The sequence below is a fragment of the Myodes glareolus genome, chromosome 4, assembly GCF_982192425.1.
Source record: "Myodes glareolus chromosome 4, mMyoGla1.1, whole genome shotgun sequence".
NCBI lineage: Eukaryota > Metazoa > Chordata > Mammalia > Rodentia > Cricetidae > Myodes > Myodes glareolus.
The window spans coordinates 64,519,886-64,537,672 of NC_142029.1; the positions used below are offsets into that span (position 1 = coordinate 64,519,886).

The 17,787-nt window shown below is 43.6% G+C and overlaps 1 protein-coding gene across 1 annotated transcript in view; it reads right to left on the minus strand.

Moving 5' to 3' along the window:
* Positions 1 to 17,787, minus strand: part of Col6a6 (collagen type VI alpha 6 chain) — a 156,636-nt gene that overhangs the window by 20,272 nt on the left and 118,577 nt on the right. Inside the window, exons 28-32 of the mRNA XM_087905507.1 lie at positions 17,662 to 17,724; positions 7,524 to 7,586; positions 6,342 to 6,377; positions 6,194 to 6,230; positions 501 to 994 (exon numbers count right to left, since the gene is read on the minus strand). Of these exons, the coding sequence (XP_087761633.1) occupies positions 501 to 994; positions 6,194 to 6,230; positions 6,342 to 6,377; positions 7,524 to 7,586; positions 17,662 to 17,724 (693 nt within the window). The remainder of the gene's footprint in view (positions 1 to 500; positions 995 to 6,193; positions 6,231 to 6,341; positions 6,378 to 7,523; positions 7,587 to 17,661; positions 17,725 to 17,787) is intronic.

Sequence of the window (17,787 nt, forward strand, 5' to 3'; positions counted from 1 at the left end):
GGAAACGCCAGGCCTCAGCAGTACGGCTGAGAGCGCAGCTGACAAGACTGCCCGCGGATGGACAGTGCAGGCACTCTCTGGATGCTTCTGGACTGCTTTTCCTTCATAGGCACCATAGAACCCCGTAAGATGGCACAGGAGAAAGAAATGAAAAAGTCTTCATTCTTTAGAATGTACAGAGAGGGTTGGGGGGGGCTGGCATGCTGACTAGTTTTATGTCAACTTAATGCAAGCTAGAGTTATCTGAGAAGTACGAACCACATTTGAAAAAATGCCCCATAAGATTGGCCTGTCGGCGAGTCTGTGAGGTATTGTCTTGATTAATGGCTGATGTGGAAGGGTCTGTCTCACAGGGAGTGGTGCCACCCCTGGGTAGGTAGACCTGGGCTCTATGAGAAAGTAGACCTTGTTCTGAAGGCAAGACAATGCAGCTATACACTTCCTTAGGAGGTTTCTGAATATCGGTGAATTACATGAACAGTGTTTTATGCAATGCTTACCGAAAAGGCACGCTTGATGGAGGGCACGTTGCTGAATGCAATCACCACTGGCACAATGTCCAGGGCACTGAACTCCATGGCAGCTGTGGTGATGGACTGGGCATCGGCCGACTGACCACTGCTGAAAAACGTGGCGATTTTCCTCACATGAGCCCCTGGCAGGGTTCGCTTGAAGACATTCCTAGAGATGAACCTCATGGCTTTGCCAATATCCCTGCTGTCAGAGGATCTCTCATAAGGAAGAGCTTCAATTTCCCTGAGCAGTTGGTCCTTCCTATAGGTGTCTGAGAAGCGGATGACGTGCCTGGTATGGGAGTTATAGGATAGGATGGCAATACGTGCACCCACAGGGCAACTGGTCTCCCTGACCTTGATATCCCTAACTAGGGAAACCATCATCCCCTTCATCCGTTCAAAGTCCTGCTCTGTGACATCCCGGGACTGGTCCAGGACAAACACCAACTCAGTTGGATGCACCGGGCACTCAGGTTTTTCTGAAAGATACACACACACACACACAAAAAATGCCTCTTATCATGTAGAATGCTTGCCTAAAAGCAATACATGGAAAACAAAATGCTAACTATTCAAATATTTAAACATTAAATAATTAATAACCCAAATATTAAAACATATAAAATATTAAATGTTTACATCTTGAATCATTAAAATCGCTATTCTAAAAGCTGGCTGTGCTCTCCTGAGATGAACATGAAAGAAAACAGTCTAAAGTCAGCATGATTAGGGATAAAATCTGTAAGTTAATTTCCAGTTCCTTCTAAACAGTAGAACCTTTTTGGCAATATCCTTTACCCTCCAGAAGCTGGCTCAGAGGAGTAGACTTTTGTGGCTGCTCTTTAATCATGGGAAAACACAAACTGTTTTCACTTAATGAGGAAAATAAAAACAAGGTAAAAAGAATTTTAAAGGAATAACTATGGAAACTCCTTATATAAATTTTAAAAACCCTGGAGAATAAGGGTCTAGGGATGTAGCTTAGTCAGTATGGTGTCACCTGACAGGTAGAAAGCCCAGCATCATATAAAACAGATACAGTAGCTTATGCCCACAATCCCACACTTGGGTGGCAGAGCCTGGAGGATCAGAAGTTCAAGGTCGCCCTGAACTAGAGAGCTTCACAGACAAAAGGAATGATTCCATGGCCAGTTATAGTACATGCTGAAAGTCCAACTAATCCATCTCGGGGGAGATGGGACACAATTTATTAGCCTCTGAATCTAATTACTGGGATGAGCATGTTTTTCAAAATCAAAGTAATGTTAATTTTACAATTAAAAGGTGAATGCTAACTAAGCATGGATTTAATGCTTCTAGCTTTGTGTTTGGGTTGTTTCGTACAGGGTATAAAACCCAGCAATGATGCTGGGATAATTTAGAGGTACAGGGAAGTAAAGGTTAACAGCACTGTCTGAAAGCACAGAAAAACTTTTCTTTTTCTAGGCAAAAAAATTACTTAAGGACTAATTCAAAGTCTAGCCTTGAAGCCAACATACAGTTTCCAGGAGCCCCAAGGATTCTGGAGAGTACACTCTGATGGCTTCTGCCACCACAAATCAGGTGACATCTCTGCCTACATGTCCACTATCCTACCAACTCATCCTCTGCCCTGTTAATAATTAAAACTTTTTATTTGAAACTTCCTTATAATAAACTGAGATGAGCCAGACCCGAAGCCTATACATCCCAGTGGGCTTCTATACATTAGACTGGCTGCTCTGAAGCCGTGAGCTTCACATTGGATTTAGCACGTTCACTGTCAGTTCTATTTCTATCCACGTATACACAAGAGAACCTAAAAAACCCACAGCACAGTTCAAACTAAAGAAGTCATTAGCGCTATATCCTCTTCCATAACTGTCTCTTGACATGCTTCCGGTCCTTCTCACCACCTAATATTTGCCATTTCTTGTTCTCCTTTCTGCATGTCATACAGTACCCCAGTATATATTTTTTTATATACATATATGACAGGCTATGGGAGAACATGATTTTCTGAGATTATGTGGCCTCATTTAACATCGTGCATTGCAAGTCCATCTATTTTCTGCAAACGGATTTTCCTTCAGAGCTGACTTAGTCCATCACATATATTAGACCACAACAACCAGCCTGCTGTAGCCTCTAGGCTCCACCTCCATTTGTTTCTAATGTGCCAGTCCTCCCCATCACTGTGCCACAGGGTTAGTTGGCTGTGCTGCTTCCTAGGGGATGTCTAGGTCTGCCCTGTTCTAAGGAGTTGGTATTTGAATTCCCCTGCTATGCACTTAGAAAACTGGTTCCTTTAGTCCTGACTTCAAGTTCACTGCTTCAGAGAGGAACACTGGTCTAAAACATACCCATCCCCCCAACATGATTTGGTTGCAGTGAAGCCTGTGCTTTATCTCAGATTCTGAATTCTTTTTTTTTTTTTCTTTTTTTATCAGGACTCCCCTTGAGAATGGAAATGTGTGAGGTTGGGAATCTTGTCTGCTGTCAACTCTGTCCCCAGCAGAAAACAGGAGATTAGATTACAGGAGGCTTTCAATAAATCTGTGTTGAAGGAATGAATCAGCGGAGGGTAAAGGCTGGTAAATTTATATAAGGGGATATATATGCATATATACATATGTATAAATATATCCATGTGTTTGTGTATGTGTGTGTGTATTTACCAGGCTGATAATGGGTTTATACAACTATATCATGCGATAAGCCTTGGCAAAACATATTAAAAATGAGACTAAAAGACACTGAGCCAGATTGGCAGTTATCATTAAGCACGAGCTACGGAACTCCCGGCATTATCTCCACCTGCACATCTTGCTCACTTGTTATATGATCCTGTTTTCCTTCTGCCCTCTGCCTCTTAATCACTGAACTACAGAGAATACATGACAGAGGTGGGAGAAAAGGGGAGAGGTAGAGTGGGAAGAGAGACGAAGACAGGATGGGAGAGAGAAGATGAGACAAAGAGAGAAGGGTGGAGGGAGGCCAATGGTGATGTATGCCATTAGAAAGTTATTGACAACAAATGGGCCTCCCAGCTGGCGAGGAAACGGCGGTGAAGTTCAGCACAACTGAGGAGTCACAGAGGCAAGGGTCTGCTGTGAGTCTGAGTAAAGGAAGCCTGGGTCCGAGTTCTACCAACTGGCAGGCAGCACCATGCTTGACTTCATCCTTCCAGACGGGGGGCACCTTAGAACTTGAGCATGCGGTAAGGTAAATGACGATCACTCACCACGTCTGCCAGCTGTGGAGGAAAAACAAAAGGGAGGGGGTTATTCCTCAGTGGACAACAGGGTTCTAGAGTGCACAGGGAAACCAGAACGGTGAAGTCCTGTCTGCTTGTATACACAACTCAAAACTCAAGGCCACAGACAGTCTAGCCACAGACAGTCTGGAGAGAATGCAGACTGTGTCCGGCCTGCATCCTGGTACAGCAGGATCCTCTCCAGAGGGGAGGAGATAGGGGAAGTAGGACAACATACAGCCATAAATCAGTCTCTGCAGCCAGATGCCGGAGGTGGAAACCCTCTGTCTGGGAGAACATGATGTTGCGGAGCTGAACTCAACTTGGGAAGTTAGATGGATCCAGCCTCTCTTTATAATTTTTCATGTACATGTCTGTAGATGTCAACTATATATGTGCATATATGCATGCGTTTATTCAATACACTAATACACACATACATGTATGTTTCTTTTGTTGGGCCCTTTTATTTTAATGAGGTATAGGAGTAATGGGGATCAAGCTCAGGACTTCTCTCACTTTCTCATGACCAGCTAAGGACTCTACCACTGTGTTACATCCTTTTGTCTTCTGCAGTGCTGGGGATTGAACCAGGCTCTTGCCCAAGCTATGCAAGAGCTCCCCCAATGACCTACATCCCAAGATCAAATATATACACATATATGCATGTCATGCAATTATGTGTGTACCTATACATTTGCATGCATATGTGTCTATGTACACATAATATATCTCTGCATGAGTGGAGTTTCTCTTATCTGAAAGGCTAAGACCACTAGTGTTACTGATTTCAGATTTTTTTCAGTTTTGGATATTTATACATATACACAGTAAGATCTCTTGGGGGCAGACTCAAGTCTCAAGACAAAAGTCCTGTTTGATAAACACTGACGTTGTGTAAGGCGAAGGTGAGCTTATACACTGTATTTAGGGTGCTATGTTTTGACTACAGCTTGTCACATGAGGGCAGGAGGTGTGTGAACTTTCCCACTTGTGACATTGTGTCAGGACTCAAAATGTTTGGGGGTTTGGGAGGGTCACCCTGTGTAGGGACATGTTTTGTATCATATAATTAAAAGTGATACAAATACTCTGAAAGAAATCAATATTGACTGGACCTGCAGTGACTGGTCACAAGTCATGTATAGTTGCTTAAATTTCAAATAATCAAATGAAAAATTTAGCTTCTAGGTGGCATTCTTCACATTTTGGTGTCCAAAGCCACATGTGACCGGCAGCTAGGCTGCTGAATGGTGCAGGGGGCACCTCCACCACGTCAGATTGCTCTATTGGGCAGTGCTGCTTAGGGCGCTCATTTGCAGAGGTTTCCTCCTCTGAAGACCCAGCCTGGGAGGAGTCCTGACTATGTTCACATGGCCATGTGCTTTTATGTTCTAAGTCATACTCCTGAAGTGATTTTGTGTGCCAGATGTAATTTTGGACTAGATGCGCTAGATGGAATCCTCACACTCTGAAAGATCAGGCCCCACTCTTGGCTCTGCCACTCATGACTATTAGCTACTTGGTTCCTATGCTAAGAACAAAACCCAGCTGCTCTAATTCAACCTCAAAATGACCTATTTTTGTGGACTCAGGTACAGGCTTTGATTCCCACCAGCGTTCCTTTCTGCTACGGAAAGGCAGAGTCCTGAGAAACTTGACTGAATGGCTTCTAGAACCATTAAAGTTCTGTGGCTTTGGGCCTGGAAAAATGGCTCAGTGGTTAAGAGTACCTGCTGCTCTAACAGAGGACCTGATTTGTAACTCCAGTCTGTAACTCCATCTGTAACTCCAGTCTAGGGAATCCGATGCCCTCTTCTGGCTTCCATGGGCAGTGCATGCATGTGTTGCACAGACACTCAGGAGCTCACACACACATATGAACATACAAAACAAATGTTTGCTTTTTAAAATCTGTGTGTCTTGGAATAATGCCCTCTATAGAAATGGGCTATGCTCCTTCTGTGTTTTTTTCCAAAAAATGTCTTGATGTCTTGAAGAATCTTTTAACTCTTCCTTTTAGTTGCTGTGTTTACTCAAGAAGTACTGTGTATATTTCAATGAGCAGTTCACACAATGAAGGTGTGTGTGAACACAGAATTATAACATTAGTTGATATTTATAATAATAAGAATATACCCTGTTACAAGGGTCATTGGGAAAGTTCTGACCTCCATCTTCCATGGGTTTAAAGCCCCCAGTATACATAACTACACAGCACCGGGGACAGGTTCCAACACATACACTGGCAGCCAGAGAGGGAGTTAGTATAATAGGTTCCAACCCCTCCCTGTGGACTCAAAATTTACTCAAGCCATCTCTCATGAGAAGAGACTGGTTGATCAACAACATCTGTTCTGAGAACCCAGTTTCCTAACTTCCTTCTAAGAAAACTGCGAGAATGGGGGTGGGGCGGAGGGGTCATTTTAAGCAGGGTACTTACGACTGTGGTCCCGCACGTACTGAATGAGGTCACATGTCTGTAGTTCAAAGAGAAAACACGGAGAATTAACCATGTCCCTGGGTCACGAAGTGTATACACGAAGCCAAAGGCATGCTCAGGTTACCGTGTTGGAATAGGAGATACTTACAGAAAATGAAGCCACTCCTCTGGCCCCTTTTATACCCTAGGAAAAGAAACAAGCAAACTTGTTTTAGGGCTGCAGACTTACACCTCAGCAGCCAGGCCATGCACCAACGCTGCCCCGAGGAGCCCTTAGGAAAGGTTCCCTCCTGTGGAGTTAAAGGGAGCAAAGAACTCAGGTAGAGCACTCACTGAGAACACTGAGAACACTGAGAACACTGAGCACACACAGGCCTCCAAGGTTAAGTTCCTCAAATCCTGGCAGAGATGCCCACCTGACGGTGGCCCATAGAGCCTTGGAGCCTGTATTTCAGCTCACAACTTGGAAATACCGAGCCACGTGCTCCCAGCTACCTCTCCTGTGCCCAAGACTTGGAGTCTTCTACCTGATGTTGGATCTCCACCGTAAGCAATGGTCTAAGCCGAGCCGAGACCATTCCTATCCACGGCTGAGGCACAAAGGGGCTAGCTTCAAACACCTGAAGAGCTAATCTCAGCTTCTTCCCCAAACGAATAGAGACACGTGAATGTCTGGGTGGAAGGTGGGAAGAACAAAGCTGGTTTGACTTCTTATTTCAACCCCTTCCTGGGACGGGAAGAGTCGGACTTCTCTCAAACAGAAACATCGAAGAGAGCTGCTGGGTGCCCCACCCAGACTTCCAGATATGCTCCCCAGGAAGGACCACGGCCTTAATCACACTCTCATTTTATTCGTTCATCACTTGCTAATATAGGAGGGAGGCAGTGACTGCACTGTAACCCAGCTCATTGAGAAGAATACGAAATCTCAGGTTGCCGAGATGGCCCAGTGGGTAAAGGTACTTGCAGCCATGCCCAATGACTTGAGTTCAATCACCACGACCCACACAGTACGAGGAGAGAGTCGAGTCCCAAAGTTGTTCTCCGACCTCCACAAGTGTGCCATGACATGTGCCCCACCTCCCAACTAAATAAATCTCTAAACGCAAAAGAAAATACCTTGAAGGAGAAACTCCATTTTGGACTGATTTTTCACACTCTACCTCCCTTTCCTCCCTCCCCAGAGCTATACTTAATTGACCCCATTTTCTCCCTTGCACAGAAACTGTGGCCAAGCAGCAGAGGAAGAAGCTGTGTGCACCCGGAGATGGGTGTGCCCATGCTCTGACCGCTAAGGCACAAAGAGCTCACAGGAAGTAGTCCCACTCACCTTCCGGCCAGGGGGTCCTGGCTCCCCAGGGGATCCTGGATCTCCCGGCCGCCCAGCAGAAACCTCAAGGCAGAATGGATTCACTTTACAATCATGTTCTGGACAACATGTGAACGGTTTAAATGCAAACCTAAAATTCTGACATTATTTTAAAAGTAGAACTCTCAAAGCAAAAACATCCATTTTCATCTTAGAAAATGGACAGATTTCTAAAATACACAAAAGGGGGACCCCCAGCCACAGCTTGTTCTTCAAACACATTTGTTTGTATCTTACTTTTTCCCAATGCCTCTATTTTGATTTTGTTTCTGACATAAGGTCGTCCTGCATAGACCAGACTGGCCTCCAATTCACTAATCTTGCCTCTGTCTCCTGTACTCTGGAATGACAGCTATGTATTACCATGCCTGGCTCTCAGCTACCTTTTACATTTACATACATACATATTTCTGTTACTAAATATTCTTATACACAAAATCATGTCTCATGGCTTCACATATTTTACTATGTGGAGATGGCGTGATTTAATTAATTGGTTCCTTGCTGTTGGCATTTAATTTTTCTGCTGTTAACAAACAATATGATTATGAAGTTATGTACACAATTCTGATGATTAGTGAAGATTACTAAGACTAGAATTGTTGGATCAAGAGAAAGTGGTTTTCTTAAGAACAAGAAGGTAACTAAATTGAAATACGTGCGTGCACACACACACACACACACAGAGACACACATACATGCACACACAATTGTGATCACTTGCTAGTGTTTGGCTGGGGGCTTCACCCCAGCTCCTGGCATAAGCTTTCTCCCCTGGGAGTTGCCTCAGTTCAAACTCCTCAGAGAAAGCCCACCAAATGGTTACCCCTCCCCAGGGAAGGTCAGACTAAATCTCCCCCCCCCATAGAAAAATCTCCAGGCCTCTTGTACTCAGCAGCTAACAGCATGCACTACTCCAAAAATTATGGAGAGACTTAGGATTGTCTGCATAGCTAAAAAAGCTTTTTCATCTCTGCTCATTTCTGCCCCTTAGATCTGTCTAATGGCCTTTGATGACTTAAGGTACTGGTAGCTCATTACTTCATCAAGTTTCCTGCTAAAATACAGACAGGTGTGTCTCTTTAACAGGCTTCATAGCCCAGGACTAACAGGTTTCAGTGTATCTTCAGAGGGTCAGAGTTTCCAATTCCCTTTAGTTGTCTTCTAAAATGTGCATACCTTTTAACCTAAAGCAATAGCCTTTTGCTATGACACCAAGGTGTAAATCTGTTCCAGTTGTTTTACAGATACCTGCAGGTTCTGGGAAAAAGTTCTGCTGCTGTATCAACAAATCAGGTCTGGTTAAAACTAACAGTCTCTAGAGCTTATTTTAACCTCTCCCATATTTAAGCATATTTTACAGGTCACTCCTGCTGTCAGGGCCAAGACCAAGTTACAAAGCGCTCTCCAGACAATGCTAAAACCTGCACCAGCTCCTGGGACTTCACCATTGGTACCAACTCTTCTGACTCAAGGACACCTACCAACTAAAATCTGGTTTTATCTGCTATTGTGTTCCACTTATACACCTGAGCCTCACCTGTACAACCAGGGCACTTCTCTGTCCCATTCTTTCTGTCAGTTAATGACTCTTCCCATGACTGGCCCCATTCATAGGGCCAATAATAACAATATTTTTATCCTAGCCACTTGCCTTCTTGTCTCCCTCAAGAAACAGCTGCCTTAAAAAAAAAAAAAGAAAAAAAAGAAACAGCTGCCTGAGGTCTCCAGAATGACAGTAAAACAGATGCTGCTCCAGCCACGCCTCTCGCTTAGCATGAACCCACCAACTCCCAGCTCTCCCCTCTCCCATGCCACTTTATACCCACAGAAAGTAGCCAGACTTGATCAGATGCCCCTATATCCAAGGAGTCTAAAGTGTTTGGTTGAGGGGCTTCACCTCAGCTCGCTGGCACCTCTTTATCCAAAAGTCTGGAATGTTTGGCCAAAAAGCATCATCTCAGCTCCCTAACACCCCTTAATACAAAAAGTCTAGATTGTTTAGCTGGGGGCTTCACCCCAGCTCCTGGCATAAGCTCCCTCCCCTGAGAGTTGCCTCAAACCAAACTCCACCTCTGAGAAAGACTACCAAATAGTGACCCCTTCCTAGGGAGGGTCAAGAAAGCCTGCCAAACAGTAGCTGCTTGTCAGGGAAGGCCGGGACCACTCCCATAGGCTATTTAAACTGCCCTCCCCCAGAGAATGAACACATGGTGTCTGGGTTTTGTGTGGTCTTCCCCTCTCCATGTTTTCCTAGGGCCACCTGGAAGTAAGGTCATCTATTAAACATGGATGTCTTTTAATTCGGTTTGATTGGGATTATTTGCATTGGCAGAGAGGTTCTTCTAAAAGAAAATACTTAACAGCTAGGTCCCAAAATCCATGGGCGGGGGGCAAAAACCAACCACACAAAAATAGCAACAATGAAGCACTTAACAGTTGGCTGGAGATATCTGTAATGAGAAGAGCATAACAGCAAAAGGAAGACAGAAACAATGATTGTCTTGTGTACATTTAACAATACAGTTTGCCCCAGAAAGAGCTAGCATTTAGATTTTTTTTCATTTTTAAAATTAATTTTACATATCAACTGCAGTTCCTCTCTTCTCTTCTCCTTCCCCATCCCACATCCTCTCCTCAGAGAGGGTAAGGCCTCCCATGGGGATGAAGGTCTTTTGATGACAATTAGGGTAGTTATCAATCTGATTACAGGAGAAGACGGTAGCATCTAGGCACCCTCTCCTCTATTGCTAGTAGTCTTAGCTGGGGTCATCCTTGTGGATTTCTAGGAGTTTCCCTAGCACCAGGTTTCTTCCTAACCCCATAATGGCTCCCTCTATCAAGATATCTCTTTCATTGTTCTCTCTAAATGAATTCTCAACAGAAGAATCCCAAATAGCCAAAAGACACTTAAGAAATTGCTCAACATCCTTAGTCATCAGGGAAATGCAACTCAAAATGACTCTGAGATATCATCTTATACCTGTCAAAACGTCTAAGATAAAAAACACTGATGATAGCTTATGTTGGAGAGAATGTGGAGTAAGGGGAACAGTCTTCCACTGCTGGTGGGAATGCAAACTTATTCAGCCACTTTGGAAATCAGTATGGCAGTTTCTCATAAAACTGGGAATCACTCTACCTCAAGACCCATTAATACCACTATTGAGCATATACCCAAAGGATGCTCAATCATACCACAAGGACACTTGCTCAACAATGTTCACAGCAACATTATTTATAACAGCCAGAACCTGGAAACAACCTAGCTGCCCCTCAACTAAAGAATGGATAAAGAAAATGTGGTACATTTACACAATGGAGTATTACTCAGTTGTAAAAAACAACAACATCATGAAATTTGCAGGCAAATGAATGGAACTAGAAAACATCATCCTGAGTGAGGTAACCCAGACCCAGAAAGACAAACATGGTATTATTCACTCATGTGAGGATGTTAGATGCAAAGCAAAGGACAACCAGGCTACAATCCACAGTCCCAGAGAAGCTGGGGAAAAGGAAAGACCCTAAGAGGAACACATGGACAGCCGTAGGAAGGGGAAATCGATAAGATCATCTGGGTAAACTGGAGGCAGGGGATAAAGTGAAGGGGAAAATTGATAGAACAATAGATTTTGTTTAAGAAGAAACAACATTGTTTTCTTCATTCAGAATGCCACTGGAGAGGAGGCTACAGAGACTTCTCAGAGGTTAAAATCACTTCTCACTTTTCCAGAGGATCCAACTTTGGTTCCCAGGACCCATGTAATGGTCCACACACCTGCAATTTCAGCTTCAGGGGCCCCAGTGCACTCCTCTGGCCTCTGCATGCAGCTGTACTCATGTGCACATATCCACAGATAGACACATACACACAAGGTTTTTAATGCTACAGGATTTGTATTCTTTACAGTAATAAGTAAATTTATCTAAAAATTAACTTATAAAAACATGGCCTGTGGAGAAGAATCGTTAATGTCTCCACAGTGTCCAAATAATATTGACAGTATTAAAAAAAGCAAAACTTAGTGACTTCATTTTATTTAAAAGGTATGTTTAGCTTCAAGAGAAAAAGGAGGCAAGTTGAATACTTTTGTTCATTTCTAATATTTTAACAATAGATTTTAGAGTAAAAATCAACAGGGCAAGAAAAAGAGGAAGCCTCAGTGTTTGGGAGCCTGGAAAGCAATCAAGTGTTGTGTGAGATGGCGTGGCATATTTGAGGAATGTGAATCCTGACAGGTAGCAGAGAAGAACAAGCATGTTTGGTCTCACACATTCCCAGAAGGCCCAGCTTCGGGAGCCATGCGGGGGGCGGGGGGAGGGCAGGTGCCTCCAGAAGCAGAGGGGAAGTAAAGAGGCGAAATAAGGAGAATTGGTGGGGAAATCACTCTAAGAATTAACCACGTGTAGTTGGATACGCTTTTCTCCATCAGCAAAAGCCAAAGAAAAAAACGGGAGCAGGACTGTAATGGTTGACTCTCAGTAGAGTTGAGAACCAGTGTTACCACTCTGAATCAGGAGACCAAATGAAAATATGCACACTGAGTGAGAGCCTCCAACTCCCATTGTCTCTGTGTCTTCTAGAAAACTGGCAACCAGACCCGTGCTCCCCAGAAAGTGGTAGAGGAAGTCTGAAGGGTTGTTAAGCAGAGAGGTCCATCAGATCATTATACAGTGGATGCATATCTGACAAACTCCAATCGTGTCCTCCAGGTTCCCAATCAGACTTGCTGTACTCAGTTCTCAATGTGAATGCCCAGCTCATTCTTGAGACATATGAGAGATAAAAGTCAAAACAGAAGAAAAAGAAACTGTAGGAAACAAACTGTGTTGAGCAAAGAGGGCCAAAAATACTCATTTATATCCTCAAAGAGATAAGAAAGAATGCTTCATGATGAAACAAGAATAGTATAATACCGAAAAGGAACAGTCAGATTTTAGCAACAAAGGTAAAGTATAGGATATATATTAAAAATAAAATCAAGAAACCTTCTCAGAAAGGAGAGAAAGCCATCAAAGAGATGTTAAATAAAATAAAAACAATAAGAAACAAACTAAAGGACTATATCATTACACTGAATGACAGGTATTTCAAAAATACAGAATAGAGAACACTAGAGCCAGGGAATACAAGTCAACAAAACAATAAGCATTTCCTAGAACAGAAGGGCATGCATTTCTAAGGTCAAGGGGCCTGTTTAATACTCAGGAAAAATGGGTAAAAATGGACCATGTGCCAAATCGCAAAACCCATGGTAGATTGAAACGCTAGTGACCAAGAGATCATCTGATGGGGCTCCAGAGAGAAAACACTGACTTATAGTAATCTGAATGGCCTTGGACTTCTCAAAGAAACAAAAGAAGCCCATAAATAACAGAAAACATAACTGCTTTCAAAGTTCCAAGGAAGTATGTCCAGCCCAGAGCTGTACACTAGCCAAAATATCGACACATCTGGAGGTAACAAAAATCATTTTCAGATGCTGGTTTTATCATCAACTGTTCCTACAAGTCATCTCTTAGCCGCGGGTCGTGTTTGCACGTGAAATGACCTCTCCCCCAGCCTATGTTCTGAACTCTTGGTGTTCAGATGCTGGCCCTATTAGGGGAGGTTTTGGAAGATTAGGAAGTAGAGCTTAGCTGGAGGAAATAAGTCACACAAAGGTATGCCTGAGGAAGTAAGCCACGCAAACAGCAAAAGCATGCCTTAAAGCTTAGACTGGGACCTCAGTCCTGTTTTCCTCTCTTCCCCACCCATTAGCCTCCAACCATGAGCCAAATGACTACAGACTGAATCCTCTGATACTGGGAACCAAAACAAACCTTCTTCTCCACAGTGATAAGGGTCCTGGCAGAGGTTTCTGTGATGGGAAGTCCAGGAGGGTGTGAAAGTGGGAATGAGAGGGAGAGACCTGACATGGGAGGGGTGGAGGGGAGCTCAGAACCTGGTGCAGGGCGACTGCAGAGCAGCTGTGGACACCAGGCCTGCTGCACATTGCAAACATCTTCAGAGAGTATGTAGATCAATGTGAGGTTAACAGAGGGGACCCCCAACTTTATAGTAGAAAATACCTTCACCTAATACTCAAACATCAAAAAGCAGGAATGCAAACAGACTGCCAATTCTAAAACAATCACTCGCGATGAAAACCGGTTTTGGAGACAAGGAAATAGGAGGAGGTAGAGAGAGGGTGGGACCGCCATTTTCTCTTGTGCTGAGGGGAGAGGGGTGAGGTTAGGGCCTTGGGTACAGCAGGGAATCACTCTACCTGTGAGCCATGGTCACAGTCTGGGACCACCTCTCTTTAAATTGATTTTTTAAGGTGATAGAGGGAAGCCATTTTAAAGATAGAAAACTTAAGATGTTGCTGACTCCTTCAGCAGGAGCATCCGTCACCTCGGAGGATGAGTTTCTGGAGACACAGCAGGTTGCTCTAACTAGGAAAGGCAGGTGATGATGGTTGGAGTCCAATGGAAGGCTCCAAGGATACAACTGAACAGCCCACACTGCCCAGGGGCTCCCTCCAGTGAAGGCTATCCAACCTCAGCTGGCGATAGTGCCTGTCTAAGGTCCCTGCTTGAAACCTGCTTGGAGAATTTTTTTTTTTTGCTTTTTTAAATTTCAATGCACATGCAAACATACTCAGCTGAAACAGGGTTTTAGACTTTATTTTTTTAAAGAAAAATATCAAGGTGAAGATTCAGTGAACTCAAACTTAGAATAATTCCAAGAGACCTGAAAAGACTTTCATAATTTAAGGCTAAATCTTTCCAGAGAAAACATTTGCTCTTCCAGGAGAAAAATCTGGACATTTTCAATGTTTAAACTCCAATCACCAAATCCAAATATTACTCATGTCAAGGGCTGGGGGAGGAGGCAGCTGGAGAGGGAAAAACTAGCTAAGTTCCAACAGTTCTTCATGGAGAACAAGGAAGGAACCAAAAACCTATTTGCAGAGGCCCAGACACCGAGCCTGCATGGCTAACATTGGTTAAGCACACTAAAAACCCGTGAATGCGCCATCTCAGGGAGGGGCCCCAACAAATGGCTGAGCTTGTTAACATGCTGCTGGTGGTGCTGGTGTCCAAGGCTAAAGCACCCCATTAATAAGCCAAGGGAAATGATCCAGAGATGTTTCAATGCACATGACATCTGGCTTAATTTGAAAGTCTTTTTCAATTATTTTCCTAATTATCTTCATCTTCATCATTGCTGAGGGCAAAGTAATAAAGGATTGCCATCCGAAAACAGTGGAGGAGGGAAAGAACGACAGCTGGAAGCAGCCCCCACCCCTCCGGAGCAGCACGGGGAAGAGGACATTGCTTGTTTTGAAGCCTTAAAACCTCCAAACATGATCCCTATACATAAAGTTCCTATTACAGTGTGTAGAGAAAGACTAGATTAACAGTAAAACTGACTATGAAGACAAACTGGAAAACCATCTCAAGTATGTGTTTTGGTATCAGGGTTTTTCTAAGACCTTGCTCATGGACAGGGTCAGAAAGAAAAGAGACAAAGACTTTTTTGAGACAGTGTATAGCCCTGGCTGTCCTGGAACTCAGATCTGCCTGCCTCTTCCTCCTAAATGCTGAGACGAAAGGCATGCACCACCACTATCCAGGTGAGGCAAAGACTTTGAGAGACAGTTTTGTTGGGGGGGAGGGGAATTTGTTTGTGTAGCTCTGAGACTGCCTTTGGAGTCTGACTTTGGTTCAGAGTGTGGAATCCACATTCAGTTGGCCAGAGTGGACCATAGAGCTTTCTGGATGACTCAGAGATAGCTAGAGGGACACACAGAAGGAATAAGGAGGGGCGAGGGAGATGTGAGTGCCTTTTTGATCAGGGAATGTGGAAAAAGAGCAGGTGATCATTTCTGTCTTCCCTAATATTTAGCTCCTGAGTTTTATTTAAGTCACAGTAACAGTTGACCTAAGAGTGGCTCATGACAATAAAATCTCAGTTAAACAGATCTAAAACCAATAAATGCAAGTGATCCATCCTTTTTATATCCCATTCTTCTGTTCTCTGGAGAAATGGGTGTTAACAAAAATATTAATACGAGCCGCTCCGCCAACACAAAGAACTCCAATTAAATCAGATTAGACCAAATTAAATGCTCGTGTTTAATAAATGGCACATTCCCAGGTGGCCTGGAGCATGGTGGGGGGAAGACAGAGGGAGCTGCACATGTAAACCCAAAATCACATGTTTCTTTTTTCAGTGCAAGCCTAAATACCCTGTGGGAATGATCCTGACCATCCCTGGGGAGGGGTCAGCTCTTGGCAGGCTGGGAGTTGGAGTCCAAATGCTTGCCAGGCTGGGGTGACACTTCCAACTCAATATTACATTCCAGCCTCTTTGGATATAGGAGTGTCAGAGGGCTGGGGTCTCACTTTTGACCAAACATCGGGCTCACTATCTAGCCCAGGATAACCTTGAACTTGAGATCCTTCTGTCTGTGTGTTCCTAATACTGATAAAAGGCACGAGCTACCACCTACATTTCTAACCATCTATAACCTGAGGTGACTGACTCCTGCGGCACACACCAGAGAGCTGTGTTTAATGTCAAAGTATTAGGTAATACTCGACTCTCCCATAAACTTATAAACTTACACGTTTGGTTTGATACCCAGAAATATCGCAAAACTCAGGAAACACCTGGCAAGCGAGGAGAGGACCTTTTAATAGATACCTTATTAAAAGCAGTTCAGCAAAAGCTTTGATAATAAAAGCAAGATGTTAATGGGTATTAGTCTTCATCAGGTCTGCCAGGAAGACTGGATTAAACTGATTTTTTTTCAGTATAATAACCTGCTTTGAATCACAGAAATTCCTTTAAAATATCTTATTTCCATGGTTAAGAATGATACACTGATCACAGAATGGACAAATTTGTTCACTAAAACAGTTTGTTGCCTTCCTGGTGGCATTGGGAGAGGAATGCCAGGTCTACTTTTCACTCCACATGTAGACCTTAGCCAAAATTACACACATTTTCAAATTTGTTTTGTTTTTGTTTTAAGAATAGGTAACAATGCTAACGACCATTAACACGAAAGAGAACCCGTCAAAGTAGCGGGAGTTGAGGGCTGAAGAGATAGCTCAGTTGATGAAGTGCTTGCTGTGCAAGATGAGGACCTGACTTAACTCCTAACACCATAGACTAGCTATCCACGGTGGTGCATACCTATAACCCCAGAACCAGGAGGCAGAAGCAGGCTCCCTTCCCTGGGCCTTGCTGACCAATCAGTGTATGGTGTAGGAGACCCTTCTGTATTTGTATTGCTTTCATTGGTTGAATAAAGAGACTGCCTTGGCCTTTTGATAGGGCAGAAACTTAGGTAGGCGGGAAAGACAGAACTGGATGCTGGGAGAAAGAAGGCAGACAGAGAGAGCCGCCATGGAGTCACCAGGGTCAGACATGCTGAATCTTTTCGAGTAAGCCATGACCTTGTAGTGACATACGGATTATTAGAAATGGGTTGAATTAAGATGTGAGAGTTAGCCAAAAAGAGGCTAAAACTAATGGGCCAGGAAGTAATTTAATTAATAAAATTTCCATGTGATTACTTTGGAGTTAAGCTAGCCAGGCAGCAGGACGCAGCCTGCTCATCATTCATACAAGTGTAGCTGAACTGGTAAGTATCAGGTTCAGGGAGAGACCCCATCTTAAACAATAAGATGGAGGGGATGGAGAGATGGGCCAGCAGTGAAGAGCACTTAAGCTTAAGTCCTGGATTTGGCTCCTGAGCTCCCACATGGCAGCTCATAGCCACATGTAATTCTAGTTCCAGGAGATCTGGTGCCCACTTCTGGTCTCTGTGGGTAACAGGCATGCACGTGTATGCTTACATACATGCAAGCATACACATACTTAGAATAATTTTTTAAATATTAAAAGAAACATGAAAAACAATTGAAAAAGACACCTAACATTGATATCTAGTCTCTATATGCACACATACATGAATATGCACCTTGCATGTATGCATACACACACACTCATCATACATATGAACATAATCTCTCTCTCCCCCCTGCCCCAAACATCCACACACAGTATCTGAAGTTATCCTCTGAATGGATAGCTTACCATTCTACCTCTGGCTCCCTTGGGACCAGTCTCTCCTGGATCCCCAGGATCCCCAGTCTCACCCTAAATAAATATATCAAAATGAAAATAAGAATTATATTGAAATCAAATACATAGGTCCCAGAG